This window comes from Rhinopithecus bieti, unplaced genomic scaffold, assembly GCF_001698545.2.
Source record: "Rhinopithecus bieti isolate Rb0 unplaced genomic scaffold, ASM169854v2 scaffold_26061, whole genome shotgun sequence".
In the NCBI taxonomy this organism is placed as follows: Eukaryota; Metazoa; Chordata; class Mammalia; order Primates; family Cercopithecidae; genus Rhinopithecus; species Rhinopithecus bieti.
This window is the reverse complement of record NW_016811928.1, coordinates 1,955,593-1,973,193: the sequence shown is the minus strand read 5'-3', so window position 1 is coordinate 1,973,193 and position 17,601 is coordinate 1,955,593. Positions and strand designations below refer to the sequence as shown.

Here is a 17,601-nt window from a genome sequence, read left to right as displayed (position 1 = left end):
ATCTACTTTAATATCTAATCTTTCCATTTGATTTTAGGGCCAAACATATTATGTTTTGGATCGATCATCCCTCTGGCATCTCTTTCATTTGGGATATGACTTTCATGTATCCAGCAGGCCTTTTAGATAAGAGATCCAAATGGTCATCTGTGCTGGAAGCAGGGACATCATCCTTTACGAGAGTTTCATAGTGTAACAGGTTCTTTTCACTGTATTAATGTGATCAGGGCTATTCTCTCTGTATCCTGGGAAAGCTAGGGTGTCTCTTCCTCCTTTTAAAATTGCAACAATAAAATAAAAGTTGGAAAGAGGTTTTAAAAGTGCTATGAAAACTGTTACGAGGTAAACAAGCACTTGATTTTCAACATATAAAGAAGATTTTCTTTCTTGACTCGGTTACTCTTCTATTCAGGATAGTCCAAGTGCAAGCACATTTCAACAAAGACTAGGTTAAGACAGTTTGAGTCTAGTTAAAATTGAACCTGATATCACAGCTGCTGGTTATATATACCAACATCTACAGAGCAATATATAATACAAGAGGAAACTGGTAAACTCATTTTTTTTTTCCTTTGATATGGAGTCTCACTCCATCACTGAGGTGGCTGGAGTGCAGTGGCGTGATCTTGGCTCACTACAACCTCTACCTCCCAATTCTCCTGCCTCAGCCTCCTGAGTAGCTGGGATTACAGGCATGCCACCATGCCTGGCTAATTTTTGTTATCTTTAGTGCAGACAGGGTTTCACCATTTTGGCCAGGCTGGTCTCAAACTCCTGGCCTCAGGTGATCTGCCCACCTCAGCCTCCCAAAGTGCTGGTATTACAGGCATGAGCTGTTGTACCTGGACAGTAATGAAACTTAATGATATTTAAATGCCCCCTTTTCCTTGGAAACTACCATTGACCTACTATGGCTATCAAAGGTTCATCCTTCAGTTCTTCTTTTTAAGAAAAATTGTTCCTAATAGCTACTGTCAAATTTTTTCTTTCAAATATATTTTTAAAGCTTGATATAAATAAGTTTTTACTTAAAATGTGTCCTAAAGACTCTTCAAGAAAGAGCATTTCAAGATAACCTTGCTTGGGTACAACATTTAGGTTGTGTGTGTATGTGTGTGATCTCATAAAAGTTACGTGGTATTTGCATTGTAGAGCTTAACCTATCTTTAATTCTGTTTATATGCTTTAAGGCAAAACCATAACCAAAATGAATTTAAGATAACCTAATTAGAGGGCCAGGAGAAACCAGCACAGATTAAAAGGATTGTGAGACATTGTGGTTCAACCAGACGTCTTCCTAGGATTGGACTACAACATGTGATATGCTTTGGCTCTGTGTCCCTACCCAGATGTCATGTTGAATTGTGTTGAATTGTAATCCCCAGTGTTGGTGGAAGGACCTGGTGGGAGGTGATTGGATCGTGGAGATGGATATCCCTCTTGCTGTCCTCGTGATAGTAAGTTCTCACAAGATCTGGCTGTTTAAAAGTGTGTAGCACTTTCCTCTTCACTTTTTCTCTGCTACTGGCCATGTGAAGATGTGCTTGCTTCCCCTTCACCTTCTCCCATGATTGGAAGTTTACTGAGGCCTCCCCAGTTATGCTTCCTCTACAGACTGCAGAACCATGAGCCAATTAAACTTCTTTTCTTTGTAAATTAGCCAGGCCCAGGTAGTTCTTTATAGCAATGTAGTTTTTGTTGATCCCATTCAAGAAACTGCATCACACTGAGATAAATCCTCTAAAACAACCATGCTGGCTTACAAAGTTTGTTCAATGTTTCAGTTGCCTTAGTCTCTTTTTTATTTTACCATTTTGGCCTTTATTCACCTGCCTCATTCTGGTGACATATTGGATATGTTTGTTTCCTTATGCTTTAAAATGTTTTTCAGATACATTTTCCCATTTGATACCAACAATTATCCTTTTATCTTCATTTTACAAATAAATAAATAAATAGATAGATAGATATACAATGAATTAGTGGTGAATCCAGTCCTGGAATGGGTGTTTTGTATGGTCTTTTTCCTACTCTATCATATTTCCTCTTCACTCCATTGCTACCTAACAATTTGCTCCATCTCTGCCCATTTCCTAATGCAGTTGCTTTTTATTATCAATTTGTTTTGTATCTGTTTATATAAGAATCTGTGCCTTCTACAAGTCAGTAATTACCAAAGATGAGAGTCAGTTTACAGGTAAAAGCATAGCCTCAAGTAAGACATTTAAGGGTAAAATGTAAAAATTACAATCTTGACATAATAGTCAATCAACTACCATTCGCAATTACTGTTTATTTGCCTTTTCCCTTTCTGCTTCTGTCAGCCAAGATTAAGTCTGAACACAGTGATTTTAAACATAGTGGGGGCTTACTGGCTCTTTATCCTGGTTTCATCACTTGGCAGCCATGGGAAAATTGTTTAATGTACCTATGCCTCACTTTCCCTATCTGTAAAATGGATATGATGATAACAGTAGCATCTTCCTCATTACCTTGCTGAAAACATTAAATTAGATAATGAATGTAGAGTGCATAGCACAGTCCCTAGTACAGTGTAAGCTCTAAGTAATTGTTGGTTATTGCTTTCATTGCAAAGTATCCTGAATGAGTTCATATGGATTTTGTTCTATAAAAAGTTATGATTTTGTCAAGAATAATTACCAACTCTTACGTTCATATTAAGGAAATATTAATACGTGTGTATCTAATTTTCTAGTTCCCTGCCCACCTATGGTAAACTTCATAAATCTTTGTTGAGTGACTTCTATAGACACTTATGAACTTCACTATAGTGGCTCTCAACCAAGAATAATTTTGCACGATGGGGAGATACGTGGCAATCTCTAGACACAATTTTTATCATCCCCACTGGGAAATACTACTGGCCTCTAATGCATTAAGGTCAGGGATACTGCTAAACATACTAGAATGTAAAAGACAGTCCCCACCACAAAGAATTTTCCAGCCCCAAATGTCAATAGTGTGGTGCTTTTGAGAAATACTATTAGAAAAGGGAAAAGTATAAGACATCATCACTGTATAGAATCTAGTTAGAAAATGCTTATCAAATAATGCAAATACATTTACAATAATGCCTGTTAACACCAGGATAGGGTTATGGTTAGTTCATCTTGAAGACTGGTTGGCTTCATGAGAAGGCATACTATATGGACATAACTTCGTGTTTAGATAAACTACAGTGACCTTGCAAATTTTTCCTTAACATCATCTAGTTTACAAGGGATCTTAACCTTCGTTGATTATGAAAACTTGATATAAAATTAGTATTATATTTCAAAATACTTTTCCAACTATTTGCCATATTGCCTATTTAAGCTATTTGCTGAAGGGCTACAAATTATTATTTCTTTAAATGGAAACTACATAGGAATCTATAGTAGGAATGTTGGTTTAGGTGATACAGTTAATATTATATGGTATTTTAAGTAGATATAATCAAATGGTATCTATTCATTGGTAAATTTTCTTTATCACTACATTCAATTTTCATGTTCACTTGAATTAACTGATATTAATGTGGAGATGAGTAATATTAATGCTGTTTTCCTTTGGTTAAGCCATTATTTGTTGGTGGTGGTGTTTCCTTGGTCAAGCTAAAATCATTCTCTTTTTTACCTGCTGAACACTTTCCTTTAGCAATTTCAAAATGGCATTTTGTGTTGGACTTTTCTGATAAATTTTTGGTTGAGATATTTGTGTGTGTGTGTGTGTGTGTGTGTGTGTGTGTGTTTAGGTTTCCACTTAAAGTTCAGTGCCAAAGCTACAGTACTTATACATTTTCTAAATGTGTTTTAAGCAATAAGTTGTACAACATTTTTAGAACATGTGTTAAGCTATTTCTCTAAGAATGAAGCTCTTAACAAAACATAAGCACTCTGCATGAGATCTTAGCAGCAAAGTGCTTAAAAGATAAAGTAAGAATTGGTACCATGGGAAGAACACCAGCTGTAGAGCACACAGGTCCATTATGAGAAGTATGGTAGTGGGTAGGGAGAAAATGATTTAATCAGGAGTAAAACCAATTTTATTATAAGGGCACGCAGGGGGTGTGGCACCATAGTGAGAGGGACATTTCAAAATATCTGACAGAATTCAACAATGTGAAAACCCCGTTCTTTAAAGTGACAGTAAACCCCATCAGGTCTCCCTTTTTGATGCTATTGTTAACAGTTGACTGTTTAAAGCTGGCCTGCTAAGATGCTGTCGGCCTATTTCAATAGTGTGTAGCCAAATAAAAGACTAATTGTTGAATACAATCAATCAAAAATGATTGCAGGGCAGAAAGAAGGTCTCCTCTGCTGATTTTGTTGTGGATCATATTATTGTGTTATGATTGAGGTAGGAATGAAGACTGAAAGGAAAGATTAGCCCATCTGAAATAAACAGATTCACCTTCATGTCTTCTCTTTGCAAACACACTGTTGAGCAGGAACACCACTTACTATAAGCCTTAGAAACGATCGTTCATTTATTTAAAAAAGAAAAAAAAAAGATCTGCTGAAGATTTGGGCTAATATTTTTAAAAGGACATGAACATTATTAGCAAAACAGCCCATGCAGAGAATCCCTACAGTGACAATTCTCAGCTTTTCTTACATTTTGGTGCAAAATGCTCCTCTGCATTCATAAAACTGACATCCAAGGGACATGTGAATGCGAGCCCAAGACATCAGTAAAGAAACAAATTTTCAGTTGACCAAATACCTCCGTGTTTGCCAGGATTCTCAGCTTTTCAGTTAACCCCCAGATTGTCTAAAATGATTAGTTTAAGTTTTCGTGAAGCCCAGAATCCAAAACCTTTTCCATGTTGCCCGTTTAGAAAGACAAATCATCTGGCTCGACAGCAGTGCCTTTGTACCTTGCTTCTTTTTCATTTTATGTCAAGATGTCCCTTTCAGACGTGAATGCATCCACTTCTTGGGTGAGACTAATTCCAGACATTCATATTGAGGGTGAAAAGGACAAAAATAATTGCCCAGAACATTTTATTTCTACTACAACCTTCATTTCGGCTTTTACTTTCTTTAATATTTCAACATTTCCACTCGCTCAAGCTTCCCAAGCAAATACTTCTGTTGTTTCTAAAAAGAGTTGGTAAGCACTTGTGGTTTGTCTTTAGTGTGTTATCATTTTTGACAGCTTTGCATAGCCTACGTAGGCCAACAGGGGTCTGTCTAATATTGTTGCTGGGCATATTTTCCTCACTGAGATGAGAACTAAAAAAAAAAAAGATTTTGAAGCAGTAAGAAAGAATTAATATCCTTTCTCACTCAGTATTCTATTCCTTGCTGACTTTATATTCAGGCAAAAAAAGGGAAAAAGTGTTACCCATTATTCCCTTGTACATAGCAAGGCTAACACATGTAAAGCAATAACTCATTTTCTATTGCCATGTTTAGCATATGTCTCTTGTTGGCTCAGCAAGGCCTTTAGGCTGGTCCCTTGAGCCGGCCATCATTGGCAACTCTTAGCCCCTCGGCCTCAAAACCAAATAGCTTTGAATCATGTTGAGCTGTGATGCTAATTTTCATACTGATGCATTATGGGAATAAATGTATCTGACATACTGTGTCAATGGCACTGTCTCTTTGTGTCTCTTGTTTTTTGTTAGCTGCATTCCTACAGATGGTATTCCATTGAAAATGTTCCCTTCCTACGGAAAGAGGGAGGGAAAAAAAAAAAACATGCACAGCACCAAACCTCTAGGTGCAGAAGGCTGTTAACGGTTGCTGATGATAGTAGGCAAACATTAACATAATAATTAGTGTCTTGTAATTGTTTCATTAAAACCAGTTGTTCCATTTCTCCTCGTGTTTTCCCAGAAGAGAAGCTGAATTTGGACGACAGCCAGTGGGAGGACATCCACGTTGTCACCGGAGCACTGAAGATGTTTTTCCGGGAGCTGCCTGAGCCGCTCTTCCCTTACAGTTTCTTTGAGCGGTTTGTGGAAGCGATCAGTAAGTACCTCACAGAAAAGGGCAGGTGGTGGAATAACCTGACATCCTGGAATTATTAAGTAAATAATAAGAATGATTATAATAATAATCATGGGGAACAGATAGTATCCCCGATGCTCCATATCTTACGTTTTCGTTTTGTGTTTTGATGGCTTGTTTTATTTCTGGCCCTGCAGTATTATCTGAAGTTTTTTTGTTTTTTTTTTTTTTGCTTTGTTTTTTTTTAGGAAAAAAAAAATATGACATCCTATTTAAGGTAGTCAATTTAAGCGTCCTCAAATGAAAATAGTGTCTCATCAAATCTGCTTTAAAGGGTTCACCGTGTGCACCCCTTGTCTCTGCCTTTATACTTTCAGAATTGCAATGAGTTTGAATACAAAGGGGTCTTGAAAAGAACCCTAAGTGAATTAAATATTATATTTCATGAAATATGTGTTAAATTATCAACTAAGACATCATGTTCTCTTGGTTCACTCACCCTTCACCCACCAACACTAGTAAACAGCCATAATTTGCTTATGAGCAGTGTGATTATCAAATTAAGTAATGGCAAGTTTCTTCTGTTAAACTGGTGACGTTATAAGAGAGTGAGTTATATCTATTACTAACCAGTAGTCATTGTACACTCCATGAAGCTTCCTTTTCTGTTTTTTTTAATTCATAAAACACACACACACTTAAGTAAAAGTGAATAAATGAATGAATAAATCAATGAAAATCTTTTCCAAATGCAAGAGTACTTGTGCTATTAATCCTTCGAGAAGCAACTACTGGTATGTCTCTAAATTTAATATCTTAGGGTATGCTTACTGTAACTGTGACAGCTTGGAAAAAGTTTCCTGGCAAGCCAGCTGATTTAAGGAAGAAAAAGAAAGAAGAAAGAAAGGTAAAATTAAAAACTTTGCAAGCCTGGCAGGAGCTTAATTAAAATCCTAACGAGACAAATCTCCAAGAAAAAAAAAATTGCTGTACTCAGGAGGTCTGATCTTGGATGGCTGGATGTGCAGTGTTCCCATTAGTAGAAGTGGAGATTTTGGGGTCCTGTGTTGGAAAACAGCCCCTCAATATGCCCTCTAATTCTGTCATTCACAAAGCTTTCACCCTTGTTTAAAGCTCTGGCAAAATGGTATCAAGAAAAAGAAGAAATTTCTCTCCCAAGGTCTTGTTGCTTGCTCAGTTTCAGATTTTGTTGTTGTTATTGCTGCTGCTGTTGTTGTTGAATGTAGTAACAATACTCTAACTATGGGTTTTGAGTTGAGGCTGGAACTCTTATCCCTTGTCATGACTTCATCTCATGAGCCCTTTACTTCTTCAGAAGAGCAATGTTTCATAGTTACGCAGGCTCTCTTAACTTCATTTGAAAAGAAGAAATAAAATATAAACAAGCGGGCATTTCCGTAACAGCTTTTTCTGATATTCTGTCTTGGAACACCCAATCAACTTACAATGCTGGGACAGAGTTCTGGTAGGAAATTGGAGGGACTTTGCATTTAGATGCCTATTTCTGATAGTGTACATTTAAAGAAGTCATATAATTTCACATCATGATCTCCACACAGTCAAGTGAAGATGATCTCATTTGGAAACTTACTTTGGTATGTGCTGTTTGGGGGCTATAACTAGGATAACCATCATTTAAGCTTCTTTTAGTTCATCTGATTCTAAAGATATTAGGAAAGTCATTTTCTTAGCTTGAGAGATATGGAAAGCAGGCCCTCAGAACCCACATGAGAGTATGTCTTTTGAATTTCTCTGAGTAGGATCATCTCAGGGATATTCTAGACTTAAGTCCAAATTGTATAGAATTTCAGAAATATAGGCATGATAAGAACGGAACATGTCAGAGTTGAAGCAGGCAGCAGACTATTGGGATTGATGGCTCTGGTAAGGGTTTCTGCCAACACCTATAAAATGGGTTATGATGAGAATGAATAAGAAAGTGCCTAAGAAAGTCCTTTAAAAATGTAAGAGGGTGCACAAACAGTGCTAACAATGTTTCTCCATATGAGCTTTGTTTGATAATGTAATTTGGAAGAGAAGAGAGAGACTTCTTCCTTCATTGTTCAAGGCAAGGAGAATCAAACTCAGTGTTATTGTGTCGGGAGTTGGTTCCTACCGGTGGGTCTGTGGTCTGGCTGACTTCAAGAATGGAGCCGTAGACCTTCTAGGTAAGTGTTACAACCTTAAAGATGGCACGGACCCAAAGAGTGAGTGGTAGCAGGGTTTATTGTGAAGAGTGAAAGGATAAAGCTTCGACAGGGTGGATGGGAACCTGTGCGGGTTGCCGCTGCTGGCTGGGATGGCCAGCTTTTATTCCCTTATTTGCCCCTTCCCGTGTTCTGTTTCTGTCCTATCAGAATACCCTTTTTTCAATCCTCCCCATGATTGGCTACTTTTAGAATCCTGCTGATTGGTGCATTTTACAGAGCACTGTTTGGTGCATTTACAATCCCACTGCTAGCTACAGAGTGCTGATTTGTTCGTTTTTACAATCCTCTTGTAAGAAAACTTCAAGTCCCCACTCGACCCAGGAATTTCAGCTGGCTTCACCTCTCATTATGGTCTGAAAGTTTTTGTCCCATCAAAATGTATATATTGAAGTTCTCACCCCCAAGGTGATGGTATTAAGAGATGGGGGCTTTAGATGGAGATTAGGTCATTAGGGCAGAGCCCTCGTGAGTGGGATTAGTGACCTTATAAAAGAAGCCCAAGAGAAACCTGTATCTTCTTCCACCATGTGATGGTACAACTAGAAGCTGCCATCTATTAGCCGAGAGTGGGCCCTCACCAATACATTAAATCTGCTGTCAACTTGGTCTCATACTTCCAAGACTCCAGAACGGTGAGAAAGAAATTTCTGTTGTTTATAAATTGCTAAATTTATGGCATGGTTTATAGTAGGCCAAATGGACTAGGACACTCAGCAGCCTTGCTTCAACTCACAACCGAATAGTAGAATGTCATTATTTTTTAATATGTAAAATGGAGGGATCATAATGGGGCTGAGAAATATGATGTTGGATGTTAGTACATTTACTAACCCATGTGTTTTTTATATAACCTCGAAGCTAGTCCTTGTGTTCTAAACCTAGGAAAAACTGTAGGTTGTAATTCACATTTAAATATTCTTAAGCAATAAGAGAATGGCCACCTAGTTTCTTGGCAATGGTAAAAACCACACCAGAGGAAATACTTTCTCTCCATGTGTACCAATTGTATTAAAAAAAATCAAAATTTTAAGAACATTTATACCCCGTTGCAGGGCTTTATCATAGCTTACATAGCCTCTTGTAAAAATCTATATGGTGAGAAACTCAACAGATCCACTCACGAGTTTTCGGCTTTATATGGAAAGGGACCAACCAGGTAAAGTAAATTCACAGGAGAGAATGAATTGAGGACAAAGAGGCCCAGACCCAGCCTCTTTGTCCTCAGATTCTAGTTCTTCCCTTTTATTTTCTGTACCGTAGGAGGGTTGGTCCTAGCCAGCTGTATTTTGCAGATGCTTTTTTTATTAGTGGTGTTTTTTTTTTTTTACTTTTATTTCAGATTAAGAAGGTACATATGCAGGTTTGTTAGCTGGGTATACTGCGTGATGCTGAGGGTTAGGGTACAAACAATGCCATCACCCAGGTATAGAGCATACTATCCAAGTTTTTCAGCTCTTGCTCCCCTCCCTCCCTCTCCCATCTAGTTGTCCCCAGTGTCTATTGTTGCCATCTTAATGTCCATGTGTACCCAGTGTTCAGCTCCCATTTATAAGAACTTGGGGTATTTGGTTTTCTTTCTCTGCATTAATTTGCTTAGGATAATGGCCTCCAGCTGTATCCATGTTGCTCCACAGGACATTTTTTTTTTTTTTTATGGCTGTGTATTATTCTGTGTGTATGTACCACATTTTCTTTATCCAGTCCACCATCATTGGGCACCTAGGTTCATTCCATATCTTTGCTATTGTGAATAGTGCTGCGATGGACATGCAAGTGCTTGTGTCTTTTTGGTAGAACGATTTGTTTCCTTCTGGATATATACCCAGTAATGGGCTTGCTGGGCCCAATGGTAGCTCAGTTTTAAGTTCTTTGAGAAATCTCTAACCTTACATGTGCTCTTGAGGTGCTATTGCACCCAGTCAAAGCCACTGGAAAGAGATAGCAGGAAGAGAGAGAAGACAAAGGCCAGCAGTTTATTAGTTTATCCCCAACCCGTTCACCCTTGCCACCCATCTGCCTCAGGTAGCTTTTCAGCCTGAGGCTCCTTCTGCTTTACAGCTTCAGCTTTGACCAGACAGGCCCCCTCTGGTTTCAGCTTCCATCTGGTGGCACAGACTCTCCTTTCTTTGCTTTTCCAGCCTGGAGAAGGTAGTGGCTTCCTGGTGTGTCTACTTTCTTGATTACTCTACTCTTCCTTATCTGGCTCTCAGCTTCTTCTTTATATGGGCAGCCAATTCTCTGCATCAAATTAATTCTCTCTGTTGGTGTAAATACTTAAAATGGTTTTTTGGTTACACACAAGTAAAATATCACGTCAGTTGATGTCGTGGTACATGTTGTCATAACATTATTTCCCTTTTTTATTACCCCCAAGTCCAGTTTGTGAAGCATTAACATTTTTATTTGGCCCCATATTGGGAGATCTGTTACCCTTTCATGGAAGAGTTAAAAGGTGGTTAGACCCAACAGAATTTTGCATCCAACTGGAATACTTTGCATCTGAGGAGAAAATGTTATTTCTAGTACAAGCAATTAATGACCACTGGTGCCGTCTGAATAATTTTTATTGTATGTTTGAAAGTTATCACATAGTCCAAGAAGAGTGAACAGAAGGCATTTACTTTTTAAAATAGTTTCTTTTGGACCAAAAAAAAAAACCCATTAATATCATAAGACCCTGCAATTGCCATAGTAATCCCTTGTCTGATAATACTCATTGGGGTAACAAAAACACTAGGGATTGTTTTATGTCTCAGAATCCAAGTACAGCAGCTATTGATCTGAAATTCTATACTTGAGGTCAATCCAATTGGGTCACCTGCAGGTTATTTCATGGGGATTTAACCCACTGACTGCAAGGACTTAATTCCCTGGAAATGACTTGTGCTGAAGGCATTATTAGTACTGTAAATGTGAACTCAGTAGAAAAGCACAGCCAGGGAGTTTTATGATAGGTGATGCAATCTTGTGGCTAGAGGCCTGCAGGGGTCCAGACATTTCCAGTAGATCTAAATCCTAGGAAATGTACTAACTTTACCTCTGTTCCCATCTTTTTTCTTCTGGTAACTCTACAGATCCAAAGGAAAAAGACAACAAGCAATGTTTTCTTCTGTTTTAATGTCTGCATTTTCCAAAGTTCCTGAAAAGAGAAAGGGAGGAGAAAACCCATTGACATTTCTAATAATTGTTTCATTTAATTCTCAAAATAAGAAAGCAGGAGATATTGGAGAAATGGAAAGATCATCTGCACAATAATTTCTAGCTCATAAAGTTACTATGAGAATGAAATAGAACAGTATTTTCTTACTCCATGTTAGGCACTCAGTAAATGATTGAAAAAGAAATTAATTTTTAGAAGAGTTCTAAATGCACATAGCTCAAAAAACTAGACTTGGCATTCAAATACAAACATAAATACTTTGTATCATTGTATATTGCCTTGAGCAATAGCTATTGCCAAATATCTGTATTTTATATCATCCTACAGAAGACCCATATGTCCTATGTCATCTTATATAAGACTACAAGCATTTTTTCTACATTTTAAAAGCTGAGTTTAGAATTAAATTAATGGTCAGAAATTTCAATATTGGAGTTTTAGGTTAGAAATAAAGTTGAACCTTCCAAGAGTGAGTGATGTTTCAATATTTAGTACTAGATATTAAAAGCATTCATGCCTTAAATGTTGACTTCTCTGAGTACATTTTAACCCTGCACTCTGATTTCTATGATCAATTGCTCAACATCTTTTGAAATTTATTTATATGTACACAAAGTTACTTTTCTATTTCATATGAGTAACTATTTTAATTTTATTAAGATTCTTATAATTATTTACTTGATCAAATTACACTATTCAACAAACAAAAATCTTACAGAAGTTAGGATGAAAAGCAATGGATTGGGCCCTATCACATCATATCCCCTGACCTATTCATGAGAGGAAACCTCATTTAATGATTTTAATTTTCATCTCTTCTGGTTACTTTCATAACTCTATATAATATCTCTACTTTTGATTTATCAACCATGGATAATGTCCGTTACCTAATATTGTTTCATTCTACTCCACTTCTTTTAGTATATGGTAGCCATATTATTATAATTGCAAGCTAAATAATATGCCTAAACCTCTTTTTATTGTTTCATCAACATTCAACAATATCGGCTAACTTCCATTCATAAGGTGAGCATGTACTCCTTCCCACCCTTTCCTTCATCTTTCTATAGTTTATTTTTAACTTTTAATAATTGAGGATTTTTTTCTAGCTCTACTAGAATTGGCATACAACGAACTGCATGTTTTAAAAGCGTAACTTACCAACGTTTTGACAAATGTATGCACCACCACCAAGATAAAGAACATCCCTATTATTCCCAAAAGTTTCCTCTTAATCCTTGGTAATCCTCTTTGCTTCCCCTTTCCACCTGCTGTGCACTCCCATCCCAAGCCACCACTGATCTGCTTTCTGTCACTATCGATAGCTTTACATTTTCTAGAATTTTATATAAATGGAATCATACAGTATGCACTCTTTTGGGCAGGGGCTTTTTTCATTCAATATAATTATTTTGAGATGTATCCATGTTACATTAAGAGTTCATTTTTTATTAATGAGTAATATTTCATTATTTGAATATAACGCAATTTGATTATTTGTTGATGCATATTTGGGTTGTTTCTAGTCTTTGATTGTTACAAGTGAAGCATTTACAAATCTGTGAACATTTACGTACAAATTTTTGTGTGGACAAATGCTTTTAGTCTTCCTGGTGATACTTAGAAGTAGAGAGCTTGTTCACATGGTAGGTATATATGAAGTTTTTAAGAAATTGCTAAGCTGTTTTCCAAAGTCATTGTACCATTTTTCAATTCCTGTCAACAGTATATGAGAGTTCCAGTTTACCCACATCCTCAGGAACACTTGGTGTGGTCAGTGTTTTTAATTTTAGCCATTCTATGTGTGAAGTGGTATCTTGTGGTTTAACTTGCATTTCACTAAAGGTTAATGATGCTAAGCATCTTTTCATGTGCTTATTGACCATTCCATTATTTTCTGCAGTTCAGAAACCTTCTACATTTTCAAAAAAATTGACTATTTCTTCGCTATTGAGTTTCAAGAGTTCCTTATATATTCTCAATGTTAGTTCTTTATCAAATATATAACTTGCCAATATTTTCACCCATTCTGTGGCTTTGTTTTCCTTCTTTTAACAGGGTTTTCAGAAGAGCAAACATGTTTAATTTTGCTAAAGTCCAGTTTGTCCATTTTGTCTTTTACGGATCTTGTTGTGCCTTCGTGCACTAAAATTATTTTCTTCAACATCTGTTCTGTTGTTAGTCTCAGCCAGTGAATTTTTTTTAATCTCAGGCATTGCAGTTATTATTTTTAGAATTTTGCATTTTTAAATATATTCTGTCTTAAGGTGTTTAATTTTTCTCTAGCTGTTTTAGCTTTTATTATTTTAAATTGATGCATAATTGTACATATTTACGGGGTAGAATATGATGGTTTGATACATATATACAATGTATAACAATCAAATCAGGGTATGTGAGCTGGCAGTTGTTGATTTGTTGAATTGTAAGTTTCCAAAGTTGCCTTTTGTATACAAAAATAACTTTTCCTCCCACTCCTGGGCAATGTTCCATATATTTTCCATTATTAGAATGCAGTCAATGCTAACTCCTTGATCAAAAACAATTGTATGGTTCCAGTACTGTCTCTTTTGTGTTTTTTTTCTGGCTTGACTAAGTAAATATTATATCTAACAGTAATTATATAAAAACATATGAACATATATATTGTGTTCATATATATATACATATACATATGAATGTATGTATGCATAGGACACAGAGATTAGGCAAGTTGGTGCTCAATTGAGATAGTAATGATGTTACATACAAGTCTTCAATTTAAAGGCCACGATCACACATGCCTTTGAAGATAGTGTTTTTTAAATGCCTGGTTTTTTAAATGATGATTAATTAAGGAGTAAAACAAGTTGTGCGAAATGGCACCCATAAGATCAACTGAGCACCATTGAAATGCAGACTATTAGTCACCAAACATAGAGATTATCCTATACCTAGTCCTTAAACAGAACTCATATCCCTGTCTATACGTCAGTCACACCATCATCATGTAAAAATAATTTAAGTTAAATACATTGCCCTATGGCAAAAAGTACCTATTGCATGTTCTAATGTTTTTTCCCCCTATGGCCTTTATTCCATTTTGCCTTTAGAGTATATTTTCAATAGGTAATTGTGGGGGGAAAAGACAGTCAAGTATATCTGCAAATATTTTCTTTACTCTTGACTTTATCTTGCCCTTTGGTCAAACTATTTCTGATGCATCATCAACTCCATGATGATACTCTTTAGGAGAAAAGAAACAGAGCTTGCAAGGCACTTGACTAAAAACAGTTGCTAAACATGAAAGCATGATAGTGACAAATTGCTTTAAAACCAGAGAAAGAGCAGGGTGTAAAGGTTCATCACAAAGAAACCAGAGATGTAAAAATAATGCAGTATAAAAATATCCTCTATTGCACCATTTCAAGGAAATTTGAAATTTGAAACAAAGGTAAATTTTGTACAAACCCTCTTTTTTTTTTTTTTTTTTTTGTTTCCAACTGCAAGCTAACATTCTCACAGACTTGGTGAGTATTTTGTTGTGGTTGCTTTTAATGTGTGTGTGTGTGTGCACGCACACACGCAGAAATTTTATGGCTAATGCCTAGCCTGTCTCTTAACTCATTCTAATTATATTCATAATTAAATTGAAAAAAAATACTTGACTAGAGCCAAATGGCTTGCACAGGTGTCTTTTTGTAGGAATGGTTTAGTGCTAGATGATAAACAACTGGACCTCCATCTCCTTAATTTGGCTTAATGAAAAGTCCTTTATAAGTAAAACTAGAAGGTGATTAAGAATTAAAATCGGGCCTTGACTCAGAAATTAACTGAGTGGTAAGACATCACCTCCATTAGAAAATGTGGCACTTTTCTTTTTGCTTTTCCTTAAAACTTTTGCTTTACTTGCACTCCTTTCTTCCATCTACTTAAGGTCACTTTTTCAAAGCAATAAACTCTTCAAGCTGAGCAACCAGCCAGGCAGCCTTCATGAGTCAGCTTCCCTAGCATCCTTACTTTTACTGAATAGATCTGCTTTTAAAAAATAGATAAAATGCAAAACTTCTCCTCAAAACTTAAGTGGAAATCAGTTATCTTGACCTATTCCTCTAATAGTGGAATTGAGTGGCTGGTTTTCACTGCCTGTTATCAACTTCACTGCATCAATAGATTGTAATAAAACTGAAGGTTGGGAGGCCTTCTATCCCACCCTGAGGCTTCTGCCTCATTTCTTATGCCTTGCTTGACACCACATTATGATCACCGCTGATGAGTCTTCCAAAATATCTGCCCACTTACCCCCAACTCTGGCTCAGGCCATCTCTAGGAGAATGGGCTCTCCTATTTCCCATATTCATTTTTTTTCTCTCACCCAACCCAGCATGATTCTAGTTCTAAAATACAGGCAAACTGATATAACTGGCTTGCATTTCATTTTGAGAAAAATCCAAATTCCTTCCAAGGTCTTCAGAGTCATTTATGATCTGGTCACCCAGAAGCTCTCCAACTTCATCATTTACTGTTCCCTGCCTCGCCCATTGCATTCCAGCCCATTGGTACCCTGGCTCTTCTTTGAATACCCCAAGCACACTGAAGGTCTTTGACTGCTCCATCTCTCTACTGAACACACTCTCCCAGATTGCTACTCCTCTGTCAATTCCTCAGGGAAGTCCACTCTCATCACCTAAGCTAAAGTTTCTACCTGCACCACACACCACCACCTCTATTCAAATCCTGTCTCCACCATTTACTATCTAGACTTACAGCAAATATGTAACCGTTCTAGGCCTCCATTTCCACATCTATAAAATGGAGGGAAAAGTTATATCTTCACCATGGCAATAGTAAAAAGAATTTCATGAAATGCACTTATTTACAGAGTCCCTGGCCACAGTATCAAGTTCACTGGTATTATCATATTAGAATATAATCAGAGTGTCCTTTAGATAACAGTCTCAGAGGACCTTGCTGTTCATTCTCACTGATCTTTCCACTTCTCTGGAAAAGCCATTTCAAATTATTGTCTTAAAGCAGCCATCTTCATTCCGCTTTAATATTTTGCTTTGAGAATTTCACACAGCACCAAACATATTTAAGATAATATGACAGGATATTCTCTTGCTTCATGAACCAGGGATCCCATTTCCTTTATCTCATGACATTTCTCCTTTGTTCTGCCGGCTGTTGTCAAGCCCAACCCCACTTGGATAGTCCAAAGCCTATGACTTTATTATAGAACTTACGCCTTCATCATAACCCAGATGCTATCCAGCTTCTCCGACCAGAGCTTGCCTTGCTTCTACTAAATATTAGCAAATCTGTGATGTTCACGGTGGCCCAGAAGAGCCAACTCCAAAGTGATGCCTTCTCTCAGTTGGGAAATTTGTAACATTGTAGATCCCAAAATGTTAAGAGTTATCAGCTGAACACAGGGACAGACAGACACACATACAAACCACACACACACACACACACACACACACACACACACACACACACACACTCATTATCCAAACTGGAAATGTTTCACTTTTTCTTTCAGTTGCCACACAATATTCTAGCTTTGAAAGGTAGACTTTTAATTTTTTAATTATCTCAAGAGAACTTTCATATTAACCTCTCGTGAACTTTTATTTTTTTTTTTTTTTTTTTTGAGATTTTTTGTAGAGACAGGGTCTCACTATGTTGCCCAGGCTGGTCTCAAACTCCTGGACTCCAGCAATCCTCCTGCCTCAGCCTCCCAAAGTGCTGGGATTACAATCCCGAGTCACCATGCCCAGCCTCATGTGCTATTTTCAAAGCCTGTTATGAAATAAGAATGGATGCTTTACCCATTTCTCTTGTTTGCCCACTTTCAGTCAGACATTCTCATTTGCTCAAGCGCTTGTCCTTTCTCCAGCCCTCCTCTGTCAAGAAAAGAATTTTCCTTAAATAGCTTCTAGGACTATCATAAGCACCTTGAATTGTGACTTTTCTTCATCTGGCTCATTCCTATTGCTCTGCAGAGTTAAACATTAGATGTGATGGCTCCTGGAGTACTACAAATTTCCCAGGGGAATTCTGCTCATGTTGGAACAGTGGGATATCCACACTGAGAATTGCCGTGTGGTTTAGAGAAAGGAATTTCTCCCTAAGGATAGGCTCATACATTTTCTACCTACACTTTCTAAACAGAAACATGGAAAATGAATACACTATTATAGAAAATAAGTAGTGGTGCTGGTTTAAAAGTAGTATGTTTGGAAGGATGAAGGCAGATGTGTGTATATAT

At 37.0% G+C, this 17,601-nt stretch overlaps 1 protein-coding gene across 1 annotated transcript in view; it reads left to right on the top strand.

The window, feature by feature from the left end:
• Positions 1 to 1,438: 1,438 nt before the first annotated feature.
• Positions 1,439 to 17,601, top strand: part of LOC108544322 (rho GTPase-activating protein 15) — a 143,102-nt gene continuing 126,939 nt past the window's right edge. Inside the window, exons 1-2 of the mRNA XM_017895393.1 lie at positions 1,439 to 1,457; positions 5,844 to 5,978. Of these exons, the coding sequence (XP_017750882.1) occupies positions 5,909 to 5,978 (70 nt within the window). The 5' untranslated portion in view covers positions 1,439 to 1,457; positions 5,844 to 5,908. The remainder of the gene's footprint in view (positions 1,458 to 5,843; positions 5,979 to 17,601) is intronic.